The 24,261-nt window shown below is 37.8% G+C and overlaps 1 protein-coding gene across 1 annotated transcript; it reads left to right on the top strand.

The window, feature by feature from the left end:
* The first annotated feature begins 13,989 nt into the window (after positions 1 to 13,989).
* LOC122357217 (periplakin-like) lies at positions 13,990 to 24,058 on the top strand. The gene is made up of 7 exons (XM_043256513.1): positions 13,990 to 14,353; positions 16,157 to 16,310; positions 16,771 to 16,914; positions 18,188 to 18,319; positions 18,406 to 18,606; positions 19,141 to 19,268; positions 23,295 to 24,058. The coding sequence occupies exons 1-6, from the start codon at positions 14,259 to 14,261 to the stop codon at positions 19,249 to 19,251; spliced, it is 837 nt and encodes a 278-aa protein (XP_043112448.1). The 5' UTR covers positions 13,990 to 14,258; the 3' UTR covers positions 19,252 to 19,268; positions 23,295 to 24,058.
* The last annotated feature ends 203 nt before the right edge of the window (positions 24,059 to 24,261 follow it).

Below are 24,261 nucleotides of genomic sequence, written 5' to 3'. Positions count from 1 at the left end.
AGGTTATTACAGTATTGCGCAAGAAACCATGCATAAGTAAGTCAGTCAGACTATATTTTAAGCTCCAATTGACCATTCACAAAAGCTCTCATACTACTCTCATGTTCTCACACAGTGAAAAATACATCACAGAGCAAAGACAGAGATACTTCAGTTAGGTCTGATATGAAACAAGGTCTCAGGACTCTCAGCTTTCAAATTTGATCATTTTTTTAATAAATTCAAACAATAAATACAGTTTTGTGGCTCTTTAATGACTGTTGAAAAAACAGCACGTGCTGTTTAGGTAGATTTTGAAGCTTGGATGCACTTTTTAGCTGGTCCGACCAGCAAAGTACCAGCTTAAACCAGAAAAAGGACCATCTTAAACCAGCATACCAGCTTCTAAACAAACCTAAGCAGCATATGCAGTTTTTTTTCAACAGTGAGATCCCCGTATTGCTTCAGTATTTAAATCGATCGTATTTTCATATTTACATAAAGAATGAAATGAACATAAATAAACACCAGAATGTATTTTATTTAAACCATGGAAGTCACCATGGATACAGCTGCAGCTCCTGGGCATGTATAATTTTTGTTACACACTTTAGCATTGTTTAATACAACACTATCTAATAGGCAGAAAATGTAAGTTGTTATTGGTTATAATCAAGCTGATTGCAAATTGCAGATTCTTGCAATTAACGATTGCCTTAATAAACTCAGAATAAAATGGTTATTAAGTTTAGGTATTAGGTGGGATTGGGAGTTGCAGAACATGTGCTTTATAAGAAGTAACAAACAGCCATTTCTGCAGCTGGAAACAACAGTGAGATATATGCATGGGTAGGTTTTGCAGAAATCTGGATAAATGCATATTTTTCCACAGATTCTGTGTTATCTTCATCACTATAGAGCTATAACATTGCAGGGATCAGGAAAGAATCTAGTATTGCCGGGCAAACACTGAGCAAACATCTGCAGTGAACCTCCCAAGGCCATTTGTTGGAGAATCAATTCCCTTCACCTGCCTCTGTGTGGAATGGGATTTGCTTTGGCATCCAATCAGCTGATTAAAAGCATCGACTGGGCTGTCAGACGCACAGAGAGAGATAGCAGACATCTGCCATATGTCTGGAGATGCATGTCCATGCCTTTGAAAAAGGCCAGGAGAAAACCAGCAGCAAATTCACAGAGCAACAGAATAGTCTTAACCCAAACTGATTCACAATCAAGAATTTAAATTGAGCAAATGATTAAAAGTCATTCATCTTTCCTGGTGCCGGTGGGTTTTGTATAGTTTAGTTCCTGCTTGGATCAAAGGAAGAAATTAGCCATAAGGTATGACCGATGACAGATAGCAATGAAGAAGATGTCCTTTTTGGCAAAAGAGGGGACATGAGCATCCTGTGAAGTGATAAATAAAGACGGTAGTTGATTCTCTCTATATATCATTTTAGAAAAACCCTATACACACTAAACAACAGTCATCCTGAATAGGTCACATGAAAACGTTATCTATGTAATGAATGTCTAGCAATTAAATAACAATGAACAATTCACAACGAGGGGACTAAGAGGGGTTGTCCTGTGACATCATTACGGGCAAACACCCGCTCAATGTTTAACTTCAAGGTTAAATCCAGACTCTCGCTTGACAGCACAGTGAGTCAAAAAGGTGAAGTGGAACTGACCGCATCGGTTCCCTGTCACCATTTCTATTCTTACTACAGAATTGACTACGTAAGAAAAACATTATTTCAATGCGGGTTTTTTTTCTGAACAAAGGGTCAAACTAAATAGCAATTCACAAATCAAACACGTAATAGAGCTGTTGCAACGGCATGATAATTCAACTCAGCTTTTGTGTGAATATGTTGGCCATTTATTAAGAAGAGTCCAGATGAGTTGTTGTTTAAATAAATAGATTTTAATGTTAATGTTATTCCACCCCAAAATGAAAATGTTGTCACAATTTAAGATATTTTGATGAAAACTGGAAGGTTTGTTTCACACTGACTGCCAAACAATTGACTGTCAAGATGCAGAAAAGTACGAAAGACGTCTGAAAGCTCCATCTGCCATCAGTGGTTCAACTTTAATATTATCCATTATAAATATAAATCAATATGATAAAATATTACTTTGCGGTATCAAAACAACAGTACAGTTGAAATAACTGGAAGTTAATGTATATATATTTTTTTACTAAATGAGATTTATTTTATATTTATAACAAAAACTCTACTGTAATTGAAAAAATCAAATGAATAACACAAATTAAATAAATTTTGTTATATAAACAAACTACTGTTTTGTCTGTTCTCTTTCCATTTCAAAGTAGATTCAGAAAACCATTGTAATCACGATCCAAACAAAGAGCAAAGATTAGATTGATTGTATGTTACACTTTTGTGCAAAAATTGAATGGTTTGACCTCAGTGTTGTGAAACTATACTACATATGACATCTAAACAAAACGCAAACAGCAGACGGGCTGAATGAGACGCAGGTTCACTGAGAGCAGGAGCAGGACGAGGCCTGTCCAAGGTTGCTGCTGTATGCAAAGCAGCGCTCTGATTATAAATGCTATTTTAAAATGCACTATACAGAGATGAAATCAAAAGAAAATAGCATCCCAACTTTTCTAAAGGCGGTCATTTCCCCTCAGAGATACATTCATACAAACTCACAGTCCTTCCCCCGACCGTACCACGATTCGTTCGACATCTCAGCTGATTTAAATCATGCTTTATTTGTAACAATTTTCCACCAGCTCTACATCTCTAGATTTGAAACATTGTTCTCTGATAAATCTCCCCTCCTGTGAACAGTTAATTATTAAGTTGCAAACTGCAATGGGGATGCTTCACAAACCAGAATGAATCATTCTGACCAGATTGGTGAACTGAATCAATCCATTTACTGATGAATGAGAATGAATCATGAATAAATTCATAAACATAACATAAACCTGCTGATGAGTTGTAACGAATGTCAAGATTTTCAGTGACTTATGGTCTATTCCTTGCGTAAAACTATTGTATGGCTTCAGAAGACTTGAGAAAAAGCACATTAGCCATATGTCCGGGATATTTTTCAGAAATTCACTTTATGAGGGTAACTAAAAATGGCATAATATTCGTTTTTTGGGTGAATTAACCTTTAAATGTTCTCCACACTCCCAGCAGTCTGAATGTGAGACTTCATGAAGCAGATTCATCATTTCATGCCTCAAGAAAAGAAATCTCATCCATGAAGAATAAAAGAAATAATCTGCATGATAGATGCCATGACTGACACAGCTAGAATCGAGTTCAGTACGGCTTCTCACAGATGCCACTGTGTGTTAGTGTTTATCACACTTCATGCCTGTGAGATTCATCATTTGTCCACACTTGTCCTTCTTCGTTCTCTCGACGTATGAAGCAGAACGTTCTCGAGCCAAGTTTCCGTGCTGCCTCCATGAGGAATAATGAAGAGGCTCTCTGAAGGCCAACACTTCGTTCCACCTTATTCAAGAGACTTGTAAAGTAAGAGTGAAATGTATTGCATCTGCTCTGTATTAACACAATAAGACATCAACAAGAGCTCCACTATTCAGCACACACAGAGAACACGGCAAGCTCTCATCTGATTGGTTGGCTTTATTCATTTTCCCAGCTCATTCTTACTCCCAACTCATCACATGAGGACACGTGGTCAGCACCTTGGCAACTTTATTATCAAAAAACGATATATTGAGTGTAATATTGTTGTATATTTTTATATTATGACAAATAGCATGGTTTGGCAACCGCAATAATTTCATTATAACATAACATTACACCATTTAGACATTTAGGCATAACATATGTTTCAATATTTTCCTCACATAATACTATGGCTTGAATACAACAGTTGTTTGTAATACTTTTATACTGTTTTCTGGTCAGTCTGGTCAGCAGTACATACCAGTGGCTGTACATTTATCTGCTTGTTAAGTATTTTGTTTAGTTGAGAAGGGGTTATGTTTAGGGTAGGGTGGGTTTAGTTGCTCCAAAATAATTGTTTGTCTCATGCATCAGATATATCAATGCATTTGTAGAAGTATATATGACACATATTATACAAACACATGTAAAAGATTTGATGTATCTGATGCGCAAGACAAACAAATGAAGGTAATAAATACCCTCCACATAAAAAAAAAATGATGGGGTACAGAGGAACTCCAAGGGGTCCTGGCCAAGCTTCCATATGTTTCAAGAGAGAATGTGATGTAGAGTCATGGTGCATAGAAGTCTTTTTGTAAATTCTCTGTCTAGCGTTTTCTGTGTTCTAGTCTGACTGCAGCATTCTTAAAAGCTTCCTGTTTTTGTCGGTAAGTGAAAAAGGGACAAATAAAGGTCTGATTGCATTAGTGCAAAAACAAGTCCATTAATAATGGAGCTAGTGCGTGCACAGAGTACTGTTCTCACAGAAGTCACTATCAAACCATTATTCAATTATTTCCAATATTTCAGATCAGGACAGTTATGAAATCTTTTGCAGGGGCCAGTTCTCTGTAACACTTTATTTTGATGGTCCCTTTTGAACGGTCAGCTGGCAGTAAGTAACTTAGCACCTACAAGTCAGCTAACTCTCATTAGTGTATAAGTAATTGTGATTCTGAACATGTACATAGAAAAGACACGGAAAGATTTGAGTGAAGACTAAGTGTAATCCCCTGGCTTCACAGACAAGGCTTAAGCTTAGTCCTAGACTAAAGTGTAATTCTGAGCTGTTTCAACTAAAAGAAACTTTACTGACCGATCTCAAAACATGTTAGTGCCTTTGTTTTGTCTCAAGATGTACCCAAGTAATGCTTTTTTATACAAATTACTTAAAAGCCCTAACTGAATATGGCCTAATCCTGTTTTAAACCCTGTCCATGAATCCGGGCCTATATGTACCAGGGGCCTCGTTTACAAAATGTTGCTCAGGAATCATCCTAAATTTGATCTTTCAATCATTTCTCGAATATGCTAAACCTACGAACAGAAATCGCAGATACTCGTTTCTTTAAGATGTGAAATCTACGAATCGCAAATGATCTTGAACTGGCGCGCAAATTAACGGTTTTCAGCTCGCTGCTTGTAAATGACTCCTAATTACTTTCATTAACACATAATATATTCCCAATCATAATAAATTAGAGCAGCGAGCTGCGAGAACAGCTTACATTTGCAAAAAACCCTGCAAGACTCAACTAAAAAGTGCGTACGTCTGCTCAGGCCCTGACGCTAAGTACTTTTCCATGCCATAGTTTTTATAAATATGAGCGCTGTCGTGGATTTAAGCGTACACACACTCCATGATCAAATGTGAGCACACGCATGCTTTATACTAACGCCCATCTGAAAAAAATAAAATGTTGATCATAGATGATCATCTGGCAAGCAGGTTTTATCTGCATTTTTAGAGCGGGTAACCAGACGAAATGCCTCTGCAAAGCTGATTTCTGACAGCTGGCCCTGGAACTGCATGCTTTCAGAGCCGTTTGCTTACTAATCAAGAGCAGGGGAATAAAGCAAAACTTTTTTTTTGCAAAAGCAGTGCACTCTAATATTACAAGCCCTCGGAGGAAACCTGCTCCTTTGGAAAAGAGAGAGCGGAGAACCACTTTTCCAATTAAAGGCCATGAATGAAATCTGCGGCAGTTCTCATTTGAAAGGCTTGATCTATGAGAGCTGTCTGTACCCAGGGGCAGTCCAGCAACCGCTCTGGAAGTCTGAAATCAAGCCTCGCCAACTGTGTCCTCTTCTTCTGTCACAGAATACAATGTTTATGAACACAATAAATAAAGAGACTAAGAAGTAGCCCGTGGGCAGGTGAAACAATTGTCACTGAAATCTCATTTATATGCCCCATATTGCCACACTAAATGTTTCATTAAGCTTCATATGCTAAATATTTCATCAAAAATTGATTTTAGGCTCATGGCTTTCATTTTTAGGATAGCTAGCTTCCCTCCTGGTAATAATTGAGCTTTCCAAAAAATATGGCCATGAACTGCATTTATTAAAATTATTTTATAATGTTCCCTGAGGTCCACTTATTAGACTTTAACATCAAAATCATTTGGAATTTCGAAATGTATGTGTTATACATGTGGGAGTGTTGAAGCTAACATGGAAAGTGTTTACATTACTCCGTCAAAGATTTCTTGATTTTTAAGCCCTGACCATTGCAGATAGCGTTCATACTCTCTCAGACGCTTTCATTTATTAGCAACAAAGTGTAGATTTATTATTCCATGAGATTCATAACCGTTTCATAAGGAGTTTTGGTGAGAGAGCAGAACTCATGCTGAACTTACATGATTGACAGCTCCATTGATTATAAAGAGAGCATTCTTTGATTGCTTTCTGTATGTAATCAGATTCTGAACATAAGCTTTTTCCATGCTTTAAATACTTGAAGACATTACCACGGGGAAAGGAAAATCAGCGACTCCTTTGACTCAAGTACCCATTGAGCAGGTACTCTTCAGCTTTGTGGACGTGATGTTTGTATGCGTAGGAACCGCTCACATTTTTTTGAGAGCATGTAAGCTCATTTGGGTTTATATGTCATTACAGGATGTTTGCAACAATCACATTTCTTCTAATGAATCTTTTCCTGTTGAATTATAACACACAGCCATATTAATTCTTCATCGGGGCATTAAAAAGCCCAATTAATGGGGAATTGTAAGTACTTTGTGATTAACTCCACGAATTAATAAAGGCACTGTCACATTAAAACTAGGCTGACCCCATTAGAGTCCTTCTAACAGAGAAGCATTAGGCTTGAGCCTCACCAAGCTATTGAGATAAATGAACCTCAAAGAGATGAGACGGCTTCTCTGTGTTCAGCTAAAATCACACAGAATACCATTTCGTATGTGCATCATTAAATTTCTGCTCTTCCTGAAGAAATGCACAGATATATTACTCTACTGTACTAACTACTCTTTAATGTACCAGCAACAGCGAAAAACATTAGAGTTGAACGTGCTCCGACAAAATAGATTGTGTTCAAGATAAAGTACTGTGATAGCATAATGGTGCCGCAATCAAATCAAATGGTACATACTATACTACAAACAATACTTGTTTCAACTTGAAATAACTTGTTACCCATCAACTTTTTTTTGTTGATGTTAATATAAATGACTACTAAAATATTTTAGCCGACTCAACAAAAATTGTTTAGGCATATGCACAGTATTCTGAATAATGATTTAAGAAGTTAAACACGAATTATAATTTTAAGGTACTTTTAAGACACTTTAAGGTAGGGGCATCTTACCTTTATTCATATTATATCTTGCATTATTACTTATGTTCATCTGCACAGCTTCCGTCTGCAAGTGAGTAGGCCTGTACAGACTTTTCATCTCTATTTTGAGACATTTAGTTGTGTGTTTTCTTGTATGTGTTGGCTTATTTTGTGTCTGAATTTTTCTGAGGCAAAGGTACGTTAGTCTATTTTTGTACAGTTTATCTTTATCTGCATGACAGTGGTGTTCCTCAGAATCCGCTGTTGCAAAGTTCAATCCTGGAAGCTGAAAACAGTTTTTTTTTACTCTGTACTGTTATCTGCTGGGCTGCTGATATGTGTTTGAGAGGGCTTAGCATAGGTAAGTGCTTGGTTAAGTGATGAGCGCTGTGTAGGATTACCCAAAACAGATGAACTCTGAGCACTGAAACGCTTGTGTGGGCATGCAGCTCATGTGATTCAGAAGAGGTCAGGTGTAGGTTTGGACTCAACAAAGAAAGACGATACTATAGTTCAGTTTTAGGGGATTATTATAGTAACACTTCAGTATAGGGACCAGTTCTCACTATTAACTAACTGCTTATTAACAAGCCTGTTATTAACATTTGGCTGTTTATTACAAATAAAGCACACATTCTGCATGACCGTATTCTAAACCATTAATCCTACGCAATACCTAAACTTAACAACTACCTTGAGAAGCAAAATTTGTAGTTAATTGTTTGTTAATGTCGAAAACTGGACCTTAAAATCAACTGTGACCAAATGGTTTTATTATTGTTCTTCTTCTGTTTCTTCTTTTTCTTCTTTGTCATTGCATCTATGGCAGCCCATTGAACCATTCGCAGGAAAATTGTGAAATTTGGCACACTGATAGAGGATAGTCTCATCAGTAAGCGTCTCAGACTCAAACTCTGTGGCGCCACCAGTTTTTACTCATGTTTTCTCGTGTTAATTTTTAAAATCCAAAATTGGCAGAGATTATCTGGAGACCATACTGGCAAAAAGATACGTTGATTCGTCCAACCGTTCTCGAACAATGCACAAACAAATTCTAAAAGAAGTATGCTACGTATATGGGCCCCTATCTTCGCAACATTTTGGGCATCGGCCATATTGACATTTTTACCGAAATGCTGTATTTTACGAAAGCATTAACATGTCGATGTGAAACTTGGTATGGGTCAACAGCATGATGCCCTGAAGGAGCCTGAGATGTTTCGAGCCAGCGCCACCTAGTGGTAAAGTCCAATATTCGCATGCTTATAATTTTCACAGGAGTTCAGTGCTAAAAAACATGTTTAGTTTTGCCTTATGGTTTGTGCAGCATTGCATTTTAGTGCTTAAAAAGCATTTGTTGAAACTCAGATGGCAAAAAAACACATAAGAAATTCTAAAAAGTAGTATGCAGTCTATAAGCTAACTCCCAATTGGCAAAAGTTTGATAGTAAATGACACAACAATGCGAAAAAAGAAATCGTGCCACTTGGTGGCACTATATTTGAACAATTTTGTGAGCGCATTGGTGAAACTTTGTCTGTAACTTCAAGACCATGACCTAAAAGTTCTCAAAAGATTTGAGACAGTGTCAAGTTTTGGTCAGAAGTGATGACAACTTATTAGAAATTGTATTTTTTGCCGTTTCAATTACAATTATCTTACAATTGCTTGTATTACTCATTGTTGCATTCGGTCTGATGCTCCATGCCATACTTAGCTCCTCATTTTTCTGCTGGAGTGCTTGGCCTCGTAATTGCTGCTTGCAGCCATATTTATTATTATTATTGTTATTATTATAGGTGGTGGTGGACATGAAATCATGCTGTTTGTTGAGCTGAGGTGATATTATATATTAGATTTTTAGTCTATATGCAATTGTTGTTATAAAAAAATGTAAATAAATAATAAAAGATATATGCAGTAAATATCTTAGCAAGTATGCTGTCAGGATTGGAGTCTGTTATTTGTCCTTATGGCTCTGTTCTCCTTTTTGTTTTTGTTTTCATTTCCTCACTTGGTGGCTGCACACAATTGACTGCCTTCGGCGAGAAGTCGCTCATCAGCTTTGCGCTTGTTCTCTCTTCTCTCTTTATTATAAGCCTCTGTATGTAGGCTCGCTCTGCAGCTCTTCAGTGTCTGTCTTTCAGTCTGTTAAAATCTCCTGATTACCTGCACAGTTCACTGAAGACCGCATCTCAAAGATGTCAAAAGTTCTCAAAAATTATACTCGACTGGAAGTATAGTACAGATACTTCTTTACCTGTATTGCTCAAAACTGAGTAACGGTACAAATGTACAACTTTTCTAAAAAAAAAAAAGTAAAAGTAAAAGCCAGGAAAAAATTCACACTAAACTCCACTATTCACACCCTTCAGATGAACACATTGTATTATTATTACTATTATTATTTTAACTCTTCTGCATTTAGTTCAAGTGTACAGGATGTCCAAAATTATATTTCAAAAACTACACAAAATAAAATTAACCCATGCAATCCCTGGGAATGAATCATTTTCTTGTGAAAATTGTGTTCACTTTGTGTGATTTTTGTAGGTACTCCCGCACACTTTTAATTTTAATGAGTTAATTAGTTCACTAAGTAGCCCTAATTGTTACTCGGTATATCATTGTAATACAACGTATCCACTCCCAAATATGATTTACAGTTAATTTAAAATGTAAAAAATTAGAAAAGCAATGATTCCCACCGAAATCCCATTGATTTTATTTGAACTCAGTCTTGTAAATATAGTAGTTGTAAATATTGTACTTGAATGGAGTACAAATCCACCTAAAATAACACATAAGTACAGTGCTCGAGGAAAATGGCTTGAGTGTTTTAGTCCCCTGCTGCTGCTCTGAGTCTCTGAGCTCTCTGAGCAGCTACTTCAGCGCCGGTTCGGTCAGGATTATGGGTCTGGAGACGCGGGTCATGACCTTTCTTCAGGGGCTCTAGAGCTGCTTCTCTTCCTCCCCACTGACTGTAGGATTGTGTCTTCATTCTCCTCCCTGGCACTGCTCTGCCTAGCAAGCATCTTTTCTTTTTGTCCACACCTGAATGGTGGCCATGGAGAAATGTTTGGCACCGACACGTTGTCTTTTGTCTCTGTCGCTCTTCATCTCTGCCTGAGAGTTGTTCTTTGTGAAAAAGAAGGGCAGCTCTTTGTGCCCGTGCATGGATTATCACATTCTGAATTACATTGTATCCAGAAAATCTAAGAGCTTACTGACTGGACAGAATCTGCAAGAATTCCTTGGCTTCTCTTTAATTTCAGCCGGAGGAGGCCCTTCCGATGGAGCCGGTCATCCTTTAAGCCACAGGTGTCAAGCTCCAGTCCCTGAGGGCTGTGGCTCTTGTTGTGGTGTAAAAGGAGCACTAGAACCTGGTGTACATCAGATCCTGAACTCCATTGTGACGTTGTTATGTCTTAAAGGGGTCACGATTAAGAAACCAAGACATCTTTTAACATACAAGAGGTCATTGTACTCTCAAACCCAGCTTTTATTGAAGATAGTCATACTATCTTGTTTGTGCTCGCACATCTAAAGCACGCTCACAGAAAAAAAGTGATTTGAAATGCATCCGATTGACAGATTAATCATGGTTCGTCTATTAAAATTATATGCATTCTTATTTCAATATCGTTGTTAGTGTTGAGCCTATTTTAGCTTTGTACATTTAGTTTAAGTGCACTGTTAAAGAGATTTTTACCATTCAGATGAACTGTGTGCATGTTTTTTAGACATTGTTTTTGCTCCATCCATGCAATGACTGCGCTCTTCCACCAACCGAGATTCTCTGTACTGCTGTGTCATATGAACTGTAATACGAGCTGATAAAATTACGATTACTAATTCAGATTCGAAACGACAATACCGGTGATTGACTGCCAATTTAATTATACTATATAAAAAATGTACTCAAGTACTGTAACTATTTGTAATTAGTTACTTTCCACCACTGATCATTTGTTACTGATCATTCGATGTAAGTATTTATGTGGGTCACACTTTATATTAGGGGTCTATAAAAAAACAGTACAAGATAAAAACCAGAGGCAGTTCATGACCCCTTTAACAGCAGAGTTCCAGGAATGGTAAGCCTGAGGTCTTATCATGGTGCTCCGCTGCTTCAGAAAGGGTTCGTCTCTCTTTTGGCCCGCATGGTGAGGGAGTTACTTGGTGTATCGAGGGCTGTTTAAAGTGGGCCTGGAATGGAGTTGAGGTGCCTAGGGTCTGTCTGGCAGGTCTGCTGGTGATTTGCTCTGCTGTGCTTTAGTAGGATCATTCGTCCAAGCTGGCTTACCATCCAGGAGCGAGGAGGCCATTGGCCGCCGACCATCAGTGCTTTTGGTGGCTGGCCATGGTGGAGGATATCCTTGGCTTTATAGGCACTTACTCAGTCTGTGCCTCTAGTTTACCTGCTGTTGTTCTGACTCTGTACACACATTGTTCTGGATTTCATCAACAGTCTCCCTTCAACCAGGAGCAATGCTGTGGTCCTACAAAATATTTGTTCCCCATATTGTTTTTCTATATAATGCATAAATAATAGAAATGTATATTTGAAATTATAAATAGCCTATAACATAAAATAAGCCTACATAGACTCTACTTTAAAAGTTCTTGGTTATGAAATAATAATAATAATTTTAAATGAAGGGTGAAAAATAAATATTTCGATACATTTATAACTTAATACATTTAAATATATAAATAAATATTTCCATTTCAAAATGTTTACTTTGTATTTAGCATGTAAGATATTTATTGCACTGCCTTTTTTTTTGCCATACAGGCTGACCTGTATATGGACGACTGGGTTTTTGCTGTCCGGTTTAGCTGGTTGTTTGCTTTTGTTGCATTTCTCATCAAACCATGATGCCTTTTGTCTAGTCCTGGTCCTAGTTAACAAGCAAACGTTGCAGCGCGGTCAGTCATCACCTGTGTCCTTCAGAGCGGAGGAAGGGCGCTCCATTTCAGAGCACATTTCGTCCTTGGTTCTGATAGCACACTGGGTCAATAAAGCCATCGCTAAAGCACTTTCTTCACCCTCAGCTGACTAGAGCTAATGCTCTAACTAATGCTGGACTCAGCAATACACTGACTAGAGCGTGGTCATAATGAATAGAGGAAGCATGGCCGGTGGGAGAGTCTCATCTGCAGTGTTCACAGTGAAACACTAGCATACTTGCTGCATACTGTGTCTACAGTCGGCAAAAAAATGAACGTAGCAGGTCTGGTTAGGGTATAGGTTTTGGGAGGACTTATATTCATTATTTGCATACAGATTTAGACTGCGGTGCACATATCTGCCAATATATGCAATAAGTAGTATAAATAGTAGAAAATTCCTGCTGTTTTTACATAGTGTAAATAGAATTATATGCTATTTTCATTTAGTGCAAACTGCTGCTGCCAAAAACATCACAAGTACACGTTTTACAGGATATTACATTTCAGACGGTAGTATACCTGCTCTTCTTCTCCTTATTTTGGGGCCATGAAAAAGATTTACCACAAAAACAGTCAAAAAACATCAAAATAGAGATGTATGCATTATCTGAACGTTGAAGAAAAAAGATTTCCATTAATGTATGATTTGTTGGGATGTGACAACATTTGGTCAAGATACAATATTTTGAAAAGCTGGAATCCACGGGTGCAAAAAAAATCTAAATATTGAGAAAATGATCTAAATGAAGTCCTTAGCGATGCATTTTACAAAAAACAAAAATGTTTTCATATACGAATTGTAGGGAATTTACTAAATATCTTTATGGAACAATATTATTAGCATTAATGTGCTAATGATTTGTGGCTTGAAACAAAATTATTTATATTTATATATTTTTTTATTTTATTGCTAGTGCTGCACATATACCTGTGCTACTCATGACTGCTTTTGTGCTCCAGGGTCACATATATTAATATGAAAATACATGGTCATTGTGTGAACACTTTGAATATTGCAGTTTATATAGTTTTGCTTATTACAATAAACAAATTTAGCTCTGTTAGATCCATTCAATACACTCTCAGAAACACAGGTACAGAAGTTGTCAGTGGGGGGTGTTTGTACCTTTCTGGTACCTTAAAGTGTACATATTTGAACCTAATAATTACAAAAGTATACCTTTTAAAAAGGTACCACCCCAGTGACAGCTTTTGTGCAGTTATTTCTGAGAGTGTGACAGCCTAAAAATGAAGTCTGTGTAAAAGTACATATGCATTTCTTAAAATACCTGTAAATTGCCACAGGAAAGATTGTATTATCCAGGCATTTTGGTGCAAAATGAGAACTATTGATGTAGGGAACTTTGTAGGGTATTTTCCAGTACTAAGTCATACAGTACTAAATTGAAACAATGTTGCATCTCATAAGAATTTTTGAAATGATTACTTTAGCGACAGTAACTGCTGTAACTATTTTGGAGTAAAGTATGGTTACCATAGTACTTGAGTTGACAGTATGAGTAAACAGGCATTGTGGAAGTGAAACTCAACCCCCCAGAGTCCTTTCGCTCATGTGCTCACATCGAGATGTCGTGGTTTGGTTTTTAATAGTACTGCTTTTAGCAGTCTTTCAGAAAGCCCACGGAGAGCAGATGATGCTGAAGCGGAAATTCCCTGCTGCTCACCATCAAATCACTTCCTTATTTTCTGTGTCAGTCTACTAACCCTTACGATGTACAAAATCACCATTTTTAATCATAAACCGCACTCTAGAGCTAAAGGAATTATTCCCATTATGCCTTAATTAGTTTGTAAAGGTCGTAGAGTTGGGATATGTTTATTATTGTGACAGACCGAGCATCACTTCCTGCTCTGTGATGCCTTGCATGTCAATGAAGGGGTTTATATGTCAACTTCCCCTCCAGTGAATAACATCACATTAGCACTTCGCTGCGCACGTTACACACACTGTGGATCTAGGACCGAAAGACTACAAGAGGATTAAACTGCAGCTATTAATCAGATCTAAAAGAGTGATGGAAGGAAGTTCACAGTCGTCACTGTCAGAAGAGGACTCTTCTTCCAACAAAGAGCGCTCTTTACCTGAGGAGGAGAACGAACTGCAGTCTGAGTGCGTATCAATACCTCGTCTTCTCTTTAGTTTAAGAGTAGGTCAGCAGCAGCTGTCAAAGTGTTAGAAGACAGCTGAAAAGTGTAAATGGGAAGCGGGGACTATATCTGTAACAATTTGCAAGTTATACGTATTTTTGTAGTGTTCCAAAGATTGACATGTTTGGCTGATAAATGAGATAAACAATGGTTCTGTAGCTATATTTACCATATTCAAAAACCACCAATATATATACATACATATATATATATATATATATATATATATATATATATATATATATATATATATATATATATATATATATATATATATATACTCAAAGGTGATTCATGATGTCATAGAAAAAAAAGAACCTTTAAAATCTGAAATATAAAAAGGTAAGAAAGAGCTGGTTCTTTAAAGAGTTCTTTGTGGAATCAAACATGGTTCTTCTGTGGCATCACTGTGAAGAAATCTAAGCACCTTTTTTAACACGGTATATGACTCCCTAATGACAGTTTGATCAACGAGTTACTCTAACTGTAGACTTGAGCATGTATTTTGAGGGAAACTTTAGTTTGGGAGTAATTTCTTGTTATCGACTAACTTACTAATTGTTGCCTCAGTAAACTACTAGTTTGCTGCTAAGGTAGTTCTTACGTTTAGGGTGTATTAAGGGATCTAAAATATTCTCATGCAGAATAAAGCATTAATATGTGCTTTATTAATACCAATATACTGGTAATATCCGTGTAAGCGTGATACGTTTGTAAAGTGCAATCATATTTGTGCAACATCCTGAGGGGAAAAATATGCAAAAGTCTCACGGGGAAGGGACAATAATAACAGAAACAACCCAGCTCAAATTTCCCAGGGTTTTTAGAGTCATTTTCATTTTCTTTTTTTATAGGGCCTGGTGACGAGTCTGTGTAACTTTTATTAGTTCGTACTTTGTCACAGCTTAGCATGAGTCATTCATCATGAGGCTATAATGAATTACAGGAACATTTGCATAACATCCATGACTTTATTTGCGCTGCTTCAGATTCTCCATCTGCCTGATACTGTATTACCTCAACAGCAATGACAGCACAGCGCTGTTCCCTATAGCTATGAAAGAGCGAGGCTGTCAAGAAAAATAGCTTTTAGCTTTAATGATCTGACTTAGCTTCTCATTATTCATCTAAATTGTCATCTTACAGTGTAATTACAGGTATATATTATTGATGTATTTAATTTGTTATCATTTAGTGGAGCAGCTTCACATACTAATTATAATTGCTGCCATAATTACTTTTTATTAACATGTAATACGTGTGGTGTGGCCCGTCTCATGTAAGCTGTACTCAAGAGGATTTTCACAAGAATAAAAAAATCCAAAAAGCAGTGCGCAAATGTCCTCGTGTGGAAAACAACATCTTGATGGGTCTTAATGATGTTAATTGATCGGTTCTAAACATGCCTGCAGCTTTGTCTGAAGGTTAGGGTTAGTCAAGAGTGAAAGGAACCTGCACAACAGGAAGCCTGTGAGAAGACAAGCTTAAAAATAGGGTATTGTGGTCACACTGTAGAATAAGGAACATGTATTCACTATAGCTTTCCCGCCCAATAAATTCCTAGTTTGCAGTTTAGGTATTGGGTAAGATTAGGAATTACAATAAGGTCGTGTAGAATAAAGCATTAATATGTGCTTAATTACTACTAATAATTCCAGTAATATGCATGTTAATTAGCAGCTAGTTAAATTTTCTGTGTGGGCTGGTGTAGGGTGATAGAAAATGAAGTGTGCATAGTATACAAAAACGATGTGTTGTGTTGTAGGCCGGTGGAGGAGGAGGCGGCTCAGGGCGAATCTCTTCTCTCTGGCGAGGAGCAGTTAACCCTCATCACAGAGAGCATGTCAATCACCTCCTCTGATGAGGAGAAGCTTCAGCTCCTCAACAAAAACACTGAACTCCGGAGACTTAACAAAGAGGTAGAACAAAGCGCCAGCTGTGACCCTCACAAATCATTTTTCACAAGCAGCCACAGAGTCAGACTACAAACTACAAACATCAGTAGGAGAAAAAGATGCATTTACATCAACTGGAAAACAAACATGCTTTCTGCTTCCATATTCGTGAACCAGTCCAACATACCTTTCTGTAATTGTGCTGTATATTCTTGAGTTCACCTTAAAAAGAAAAAAAACTAAAAATAATATTATTTTTTAGAAATACAGCAGCACAGACCATTGAATTCTAATTGCATTTCATTTAACATTCTAAAAAAAACAAACATGGTTTCTGTTACACACTTTCTCCAGAAGGTGTCACACTTAGACCAAATAAAGGAATAGTGTATTTCACTCTTTTTGCATGTTAAGTTATTGAAATTGTCTGTGTGTGTGTGTGTGTGTGTGTGTGTGTGTGTGTGTGTGTGTGTGTGTGTGTCAGCTGATGAAGCTGAACGAGGAGTGGGATCATATCTATCACAGCACGAGTGTGGGCCTCCAGCAGCGTGTGGCGGCCCTCGAGGAGGAGAGCAGGGCCCTCAAACAGCTCAACAGCCGACTGCTGCTTAAAGTAGAGCATGAACAGGTATGTGGGCAGAAACACACTCTTAAACTCTTACTGCAACGCTGCTTCAAAGGCCAAATGTGTATTTTTAGTGTCTCTAAACAGGATTGCAAATATTGTTAGTTTACCTGGCAAGACGGTCTGTGAACGGTTCAGCCAACGGTTCCTGCACCACTGGCTGGATCTGTTTGGTTTTTGGACATTGTTTTGTTTTCTGCCATTTTGTGAAGCTGTTTATATCTGATCTAAATCTTAAGTGAAATTCTGTCATTAATTACTCTGGGTAATTAAGTACCTGGGTGCGTTTTTAGCGAAACATGAAATGCATACTAATAAGTGCACATCACTGCAGTTTCCAAAACTAGACACTAGAGACAGTAGAAAACTCTGACATTGCCATTAGCCAGTCAATTTTTTTTGGTTGTAGTTTTGTTCGATGAAAATATGGTTTAGAAATTATGCTGAATAAGGTATTTTCTTGCTTACGTGAATGTTGGGAGAACATTCAATTTTATTGTTTTGTAAAGATTATGGAAATGCACTTTTGAATGTAGCACCATTTCTTCTTTCAAATGTAATGTTCCCACAATGTTTGAGCAATAATAAAACTGAATTATGCATTTGACATTTGTGTAAGAATGAAGAACTTAAAACATACAAGAAATGTTTAAAACATTTAAATGGAATGTTTTTGATCATTCTCAGTCCAGAAATAACATTTCCCTAACTTAACTTGGTTCTGTGAGATGAGAAAAGCAATATGTGTGATGAGTCACCTCTCACCTGATTTATTACATCTGGAGCACTTCATATTTGAAGAAAGCCAGAGGATATTGGAGTAATTAGTTGAGAAGATTGCTCTGCATGGTGTCTGTGTGCAGGATAACCCTGATCCCTGATGAAGCTCACACGCTCCAGGACACTAAAGCCCTGTAACACAGCTCTTAGGATCTTGTGGTCTGTCAGTGGACAGGGTTGATTGTTTGTGTTGATAGTCATTCTAAATCAGCTTAGGATGAGTGTTTGTCAACTGCAAGTAATCTAATGCTAGAGGTTGTGGTTACATACATATTTCACATATTCCAAATCTCAGGTTTTGCAAAGAATCCTCTTCTTTTGGCTGTAAAGGGTTTGTGTATTTTTTGGGTGGCTATTTAGGGATGTCACATTTATCACATTATACTGTAATTGGTCAGATCCCTCAGATTTCTCAGAGGTTGGGTTAGCTCAAAATTAGACTTGAATTGTTCAGAAGCAGATGCATTTTTTTACATATTCGTATTTGTGTCTGTAGAACAAGAGGGAATATTATGAGCAAACACTCATGCAGGAGCTGAAGAAAAACCAGCATCTGCAGGAGTATATCAGACTGCTGGAGAGCCGACTGCACCAAACAGATCTTCAGCAGTGGACCAGAGGAACTCAGGTGAGCTTACAGCATCGGCTTACAGCAACTGCTTACAATGTACTGGGTGCATCTGTCTGAACATTTGTATTTTTCTCTTTTGGAAGACTCCAGATATCAGTGGCTCCTCAGAATCTCAGCTGGTCCAGGGCTGTTCTAAGCCCACTCTGGATGTGAGGTCAGCTCCAGGGATATCTCCTGGCACAAGGTCCAGTCTCAGACTGGCTGGAAAAGGAATAGAGACACAATCTGACCCTGTAAGAGAAGTTCAGGATCTTAAAGAGCAGCTGGAGGCCCTGCGGTGTCAGGTGAGCTATCATGTGATCAGAACATTCGATCTCATTTGGAGAATATACTCTGTAAACCCTGACAAAATAGCAAAGAAAAAATGCATATGTTATATATTTGATGCATCACACAAACTGAGCAAAAATATTCAATCCAATGCAGTAGCTTTTTCAGCATGTAAAATCAATAAAGATTTCACAGCAAAAAAAAAAATGTTTTTACAATATCTTTTTCCTTGATTAAAAGGTTTAAACTATCAAACAGATGACAAATTGTGTTTGATAATTCAGTGGCTTTAGAAATTTGCAAATCAAATATGACAAGCTTCATAGAGTTATACATTAGTAGAGTAGGCAAACAGAAGGTAAACGTATTTAAATTTGCATTTAATTATTTAGCAGACTCTTTTATTCCAAAACGAATTAGAGAAATGATGACAATGTTAATTTAGTGGTGTAACTTAAGACTAATATAAGTAATAGTTTAAGTAATACCGCTTAGTTGATGTTTTAGTTGTTGTAATTATAAAAGACTTTGACTTTATCCACAAATAGACTAAAATCTATGAGGCTGATTATAAAACGGAGCAGAAGGACCATGAACGTATGATGCAGGAGAACAAGCGTCTGCGGCGCAGAGAGAAACAGACATGCGTCAACAGATGACACTGCTGCAGGAGCAGGTGAGGACCAAAGAGCACTCAAACACACTGAACACACTCCTCAAACACACTCCTCAAACACACCGAACACACTCCTCAAACACACCAGAACACACTCCTCAAACACACTGAACACACTCCTCAAACACACTCCTCAAACACACCGAACACACTCCTCAAACACACCAGAACACTCCTCAAACACACTGAACACACTCCTCAAACACACTGAACACACTCCTCAAACACACCAGAACACTCTCCTCAAACACACCAGAACACTCTCCTCAAACACACTGAACACACTCCTCAAACACACCGAACACACTCCTCAAACACACCAGAACACACTCCTCAAACACACCAGAACACACTCCTCAAACACACTGAACACACTCCTCAAACACACTGAACACACTCCTCAAACACACACTGAACACACCTCAAACACACTGAACACACTCCTCAAACACACCAGAACACACTCCTCAAACTCACCGAACACACTCCTCAAACACACACCGAACACACTCCTCAAACACACCAGAACACACTCCTCAAACACACTGAACACACTCCTCAAACACACCGAACACACTCCTCAAACACACTGAACACACTCCTCAAACACACTCCTCAAACACACCGAACACACTCCTCAAACACACTGAACACTCTCCTCAAACACACTGAACACACTCCTCAAACACACTCACAAAACACACTGAACACACTCCTCAAACACACCAGAACACTCAAACACACTGAACACAAAACACACTGAACACACTCTCAAACAAACACACAACACACTCCTCAAACACACCGAACACACTCCTCAAACACACCAGAACACACTCCTCAAACACACTGAACACACTCCTCAAACACACTGAACACACTCCTCAAACACACTGAACACACTGAACACACTCCTCAAACACACCAGAACACTCTCCTCAAACACACCAGAACACTCTCTCAAACACACACTGAACACACTCCTCAAACACACCAGAACACACTCCTCAAACACACCAGAACACACTCCTCAAACACACTGAACACACTCCTCAAACACACCGAACACACTCCTCAAACACACCGAACACACTCCTCAAACACACCACACAAACACACTCACTCAAACACACTGAACACACTCCTCAAACACACTGAACACACTCCTCAAACACACTGAACACACTCCTCAAACACACCAGAACACACTCTCAAACACACTGAACACACTCCTCAAACACACCAGAACACACTCCTCAAACACACAGAACACACTCCTCAAACACACTGAACACACTCCTCAACACACCAGACACACTCAAACACACTGAACACACTCCTCAAACACACTGAACACACTCCTCAAACACACTGAACACACTCTTCAAACACACCGAACACACTCCTCAAACACACCGAACACACTCCTCAAACACACCAGAACACACTCCTCAAACACACTGAACACACTCCTCAAACACACCGAACACACTCTCTCAAACACACTGAACACACTCCTCAAACACACTGAACACACTCCTCAAACACACTGAACACACTCCTCAAACACACCAGAACACACTCCTCAAACACACTGAACACACTCCTCAAACACACTGAACACACTCCTCAAACACACCGAACACACTCCTCAAACACACCAGAACACACTCCTCAAACACACCAGAACACACTCCTCAAACACACTGAACACACTCCTCAAACACACCGAACACACTCCTCAAACACACACACTGAACACACTCCTCAAACACACCAGAACACACTCCTCAAACACACTGAACACACTCCTCAAACACACTGAACACACACACTCCTCAAACACACTGAACACACTCCTCAAACACACCAGAACACTCTCCTCAAACACACTGAACACACTCCTCAAACACACTGAACACACTCCTCAAACACACCAGAACACACTCCTCAAACACACCAGAACACACTCCTCAAACACACTGAACACACTCCTCAAACACACCAGAACACACTCCTCAAACACACCAGAACACACTCCTCAAACACACTGAACACACTCCTCAAACACACTGAACACACTCCTCAAACACACCGCACACACTCCTCAAACACACCGAACACACTCCTCAAACACACCAGAACACACTCCTCAAACACACTGAACACACTCCTCAAACGCACTGAACACACTCCTCAAACACACTGAACACACTCCTCAAACACACCAGAACACTCTCCTCAAACACACTGAACACACTCCTCAAACACACCAGAACACACTCCTCAAACACACTGAACACACTCCTCAAACACACCAGAACACACTCCTCAAACACACTGAACACACTCCTCAAACACACCAGAACACACTCCTCAAACACACTGAACACACTCCTCAAACACACCGAACACTTTTTTGCTATCTTTGTAAGGATTGCATAGACTTCCATTGATTTTCTATTAGGTGAATGATATTTTTACATGGTCCTAGCTAATCTCTGTTTTCCATCAAACACTCTGTTCAGAGGTAGATTCCTCTTAAACCTGCGCTAACACCTTATTTTGATAATTCAGATATCTTTCTATAAACATCCTGTCAGCTCCATGTCAGCTAGCTAAACTCATAAAGGTTTTGAGGCTGACTAAATTAAAAAAAAATATTTTTGTGTGAACTATAAATAATTTTATTATCCATGTAATACGTATAATCTATCCTCACAGTCAAGTAATGCTTTAATGAGACTGAGCTGGCATGAAGTTGCAAATTTACTTTCTGTACTTAGCTATTGAAGACACTGTTAAATGAGTCTTTCTACAGTCTGACACGTCACTTCATGTTTGACTAACCAATTACAGTGTGTGTTTTTACGAGGAAACGCATTTATTTTTTTATCATTATGTTGTCACCTGTGTGTCACTGCAGATCAGGATCTAATTTCCATGTCAAAGAATTCCATTCCATTCTATTTAAAAGTCTTAACAAAAAGATAAGAGATGTGGTTTCCAGTTAAACTTATTATAAAGCACACAGTCACAGTCGTTTAATTACACTTCCCTGAAAGAGTAAAATAGGTATTTTTTCTGTAATGTAATTAATTACTTCTTAATTACAATTAACTATTAATAATTACTATTAATTAGTAAAAATATCTGCCAGTGGGGTAAGTAAAATATTCTTAAACAAGAGTTTTTTTACTTTACTTAATTTAGATTTTTGTCCCCTGGAAACAAGAGTAAATATATTAAATCATTTTGCTTATCTAATAAAAGCATCTTGATTTTAACATAAAAATTTTATATTAAAATTCAGGAGATTTTAATATAAAAATAGTAGATGTAACACATTGTGGATTTCATGATGCCATGGAAGAATGTTTTTGTCTAAATGGTTCCATAAAGAACCTTAAACTTCTAAAGAACCTTTCTGAGTTCTTTGTGGCAAAAGAAGGTTCTTCAGATTATAAGAAGGTACGAAATGGACGGTTCTTTGATTGAAAAATAGTTTTTCTATGACATCGCTGTGAAGATCCTTTTGAAGCACATTTATTTTTAATAGTGAATTATTCGGTCAGCTCAAGAATCATTTATGTCATTTTATATTAATTTAAATAGCGAGATAAGTTTAATGTCTATTCAGTCATTGTTCAGCTGATCGAGGTTGATCTGTGAATTACAAAGTAATAAGTAATGCAGTGCTTTTTAGAGAAATAATTAGCACAGTATCTAATTACACTGGCATAATTAGTAGCTAGTAAGTCATTTCTTTCTTCAAGAGTAAGTTACCTAATACTGGAGATGATGCATCTCACACACTAAAAATAGACCGTGTTTCACAGGAACCCTGATCATTCTCTTTTCTTCCCTTTCTGTTTTATGGACTGACGACCGGATGTGCATGTTAATATTAATATGAATGTATTTTCAAATTAATTTCTGTATCATTATAGTCGAATAATGCAAAAACACAAACGGCATTAGATATCTCCTATATGTGTTTAAACGTCTTCTTGTCGGTCTTCTCAGCTGAAGGTGTACGAGGATGATTTCAGGAAGGAGCGCTCAGACAAACGCATTCTCCAGAGACTGCTGATGAAAAAATCTCCAGCCGAGAAAGACCCGGTTCTGGTGCATCGCTGCAACAACGAGCAGGACCGGCCTCGGTCAGACAGGAGAAAGGCCAGAGAAGGATACGTCTGTCCCAAACACTGTGAGCATCACGGTCAGCTGGACTTCCCCTGAGCCATCCATCACGTTAAACAAGCTACTTCGCATCCTTAAGAATTCAGTTTGCATCTTTATGTGATGTTCTTTCATTTGTGTGTTTGTACAATGACTGTGTGAAAACTGTGCACTTTGAGTATCGTCTCAATGTAAATAAATCTGGGCCACTTCACTGAAGGAAAACATGAAACTCAAACAATCCGTGTCAGATAGCAAACACGGCCAAGGCGAATCATTTGGTTTTGTTAATATGTCAGCTGACTTTATGGCAAAATATTAACTGACGTATTGCTGAAAAACACTTTAAGAAGGAAACGATTTAAGAAATTTGACAATAAGGAAGCCCACTGCTGTGGGAATTCCATATATTGAGCTCATTCGTAATGACTAACGAAAACTTGTTGCAATCTCATTCAGTGAAGTTGATCTCTGTATTTGCGCTTTCAATGTACATAACCCATGTTATATAGGTTAGGTTTTTAATGTGTTATTATAATGTATTAGAATTGTCCTAAGAATTATTTGTTTTTTATACTATATTGTTTAAATAAAACTAAATGACCTATGTTGATGTGTGTCATCCAAGTTCTTTGATTACGGTTTTTTACATTAAATAAACACTGACATATCATATTGAAGAAAGAAATTGGCAATAACAGCATTTTGGTTGTTTCATTATTTAATATTCATGATGATATTATTATTAATGGTTTTTGTTTTACTATTTAAATAAAAATGTGACTGCTAAACCAGTCACGAAGGGTTTATA

This window comes from Puntigrus tetrazona, chromosome 14 (assembly GCF_018831695.1).
Source record: "Puntigrus tetrazona isolate hp1 chromosome 14, ASM1883169v1, whole genome shotgun sequence".
Classification (NCBI taxonomy): Eukaryota; Metazoa; Chordata; class Actinopteri; order Cypriniformes; family Cyprinidae; genus Puntigrus; species Puntigrus tetrazona.
The sequence above is the reverse complement of the archived record's forward strand: the minus strand, read 5'-3'. Positions and strand labels throughout refer to the sequence as shown.

Bases quoted from the DNA above. Each gene is read 5' to 3' on its own strand.
- LOC122357217 (XM_043256513.1), top strand. From the start codon at position 14,259: ATGGAAGGAAGTTCACAGTCGTCACTGTCAGAAGAGGACTCTTCTTCC. The intron at 16,311-16,770 runs GTAGAACAAAGC...TGTGTGTGTCAG, and splicing joins TCCGGAGACTTAACAAAGAG to CTGATGAAGCTGAACGAGGA. The intron at 16,915-18,187 runs GTATGTGGGCAG...TTGTGTCTGTAG, and splicing joins TTAAAGTAGAGCATGAACAG to AACAAGAGGGAATATTATGA.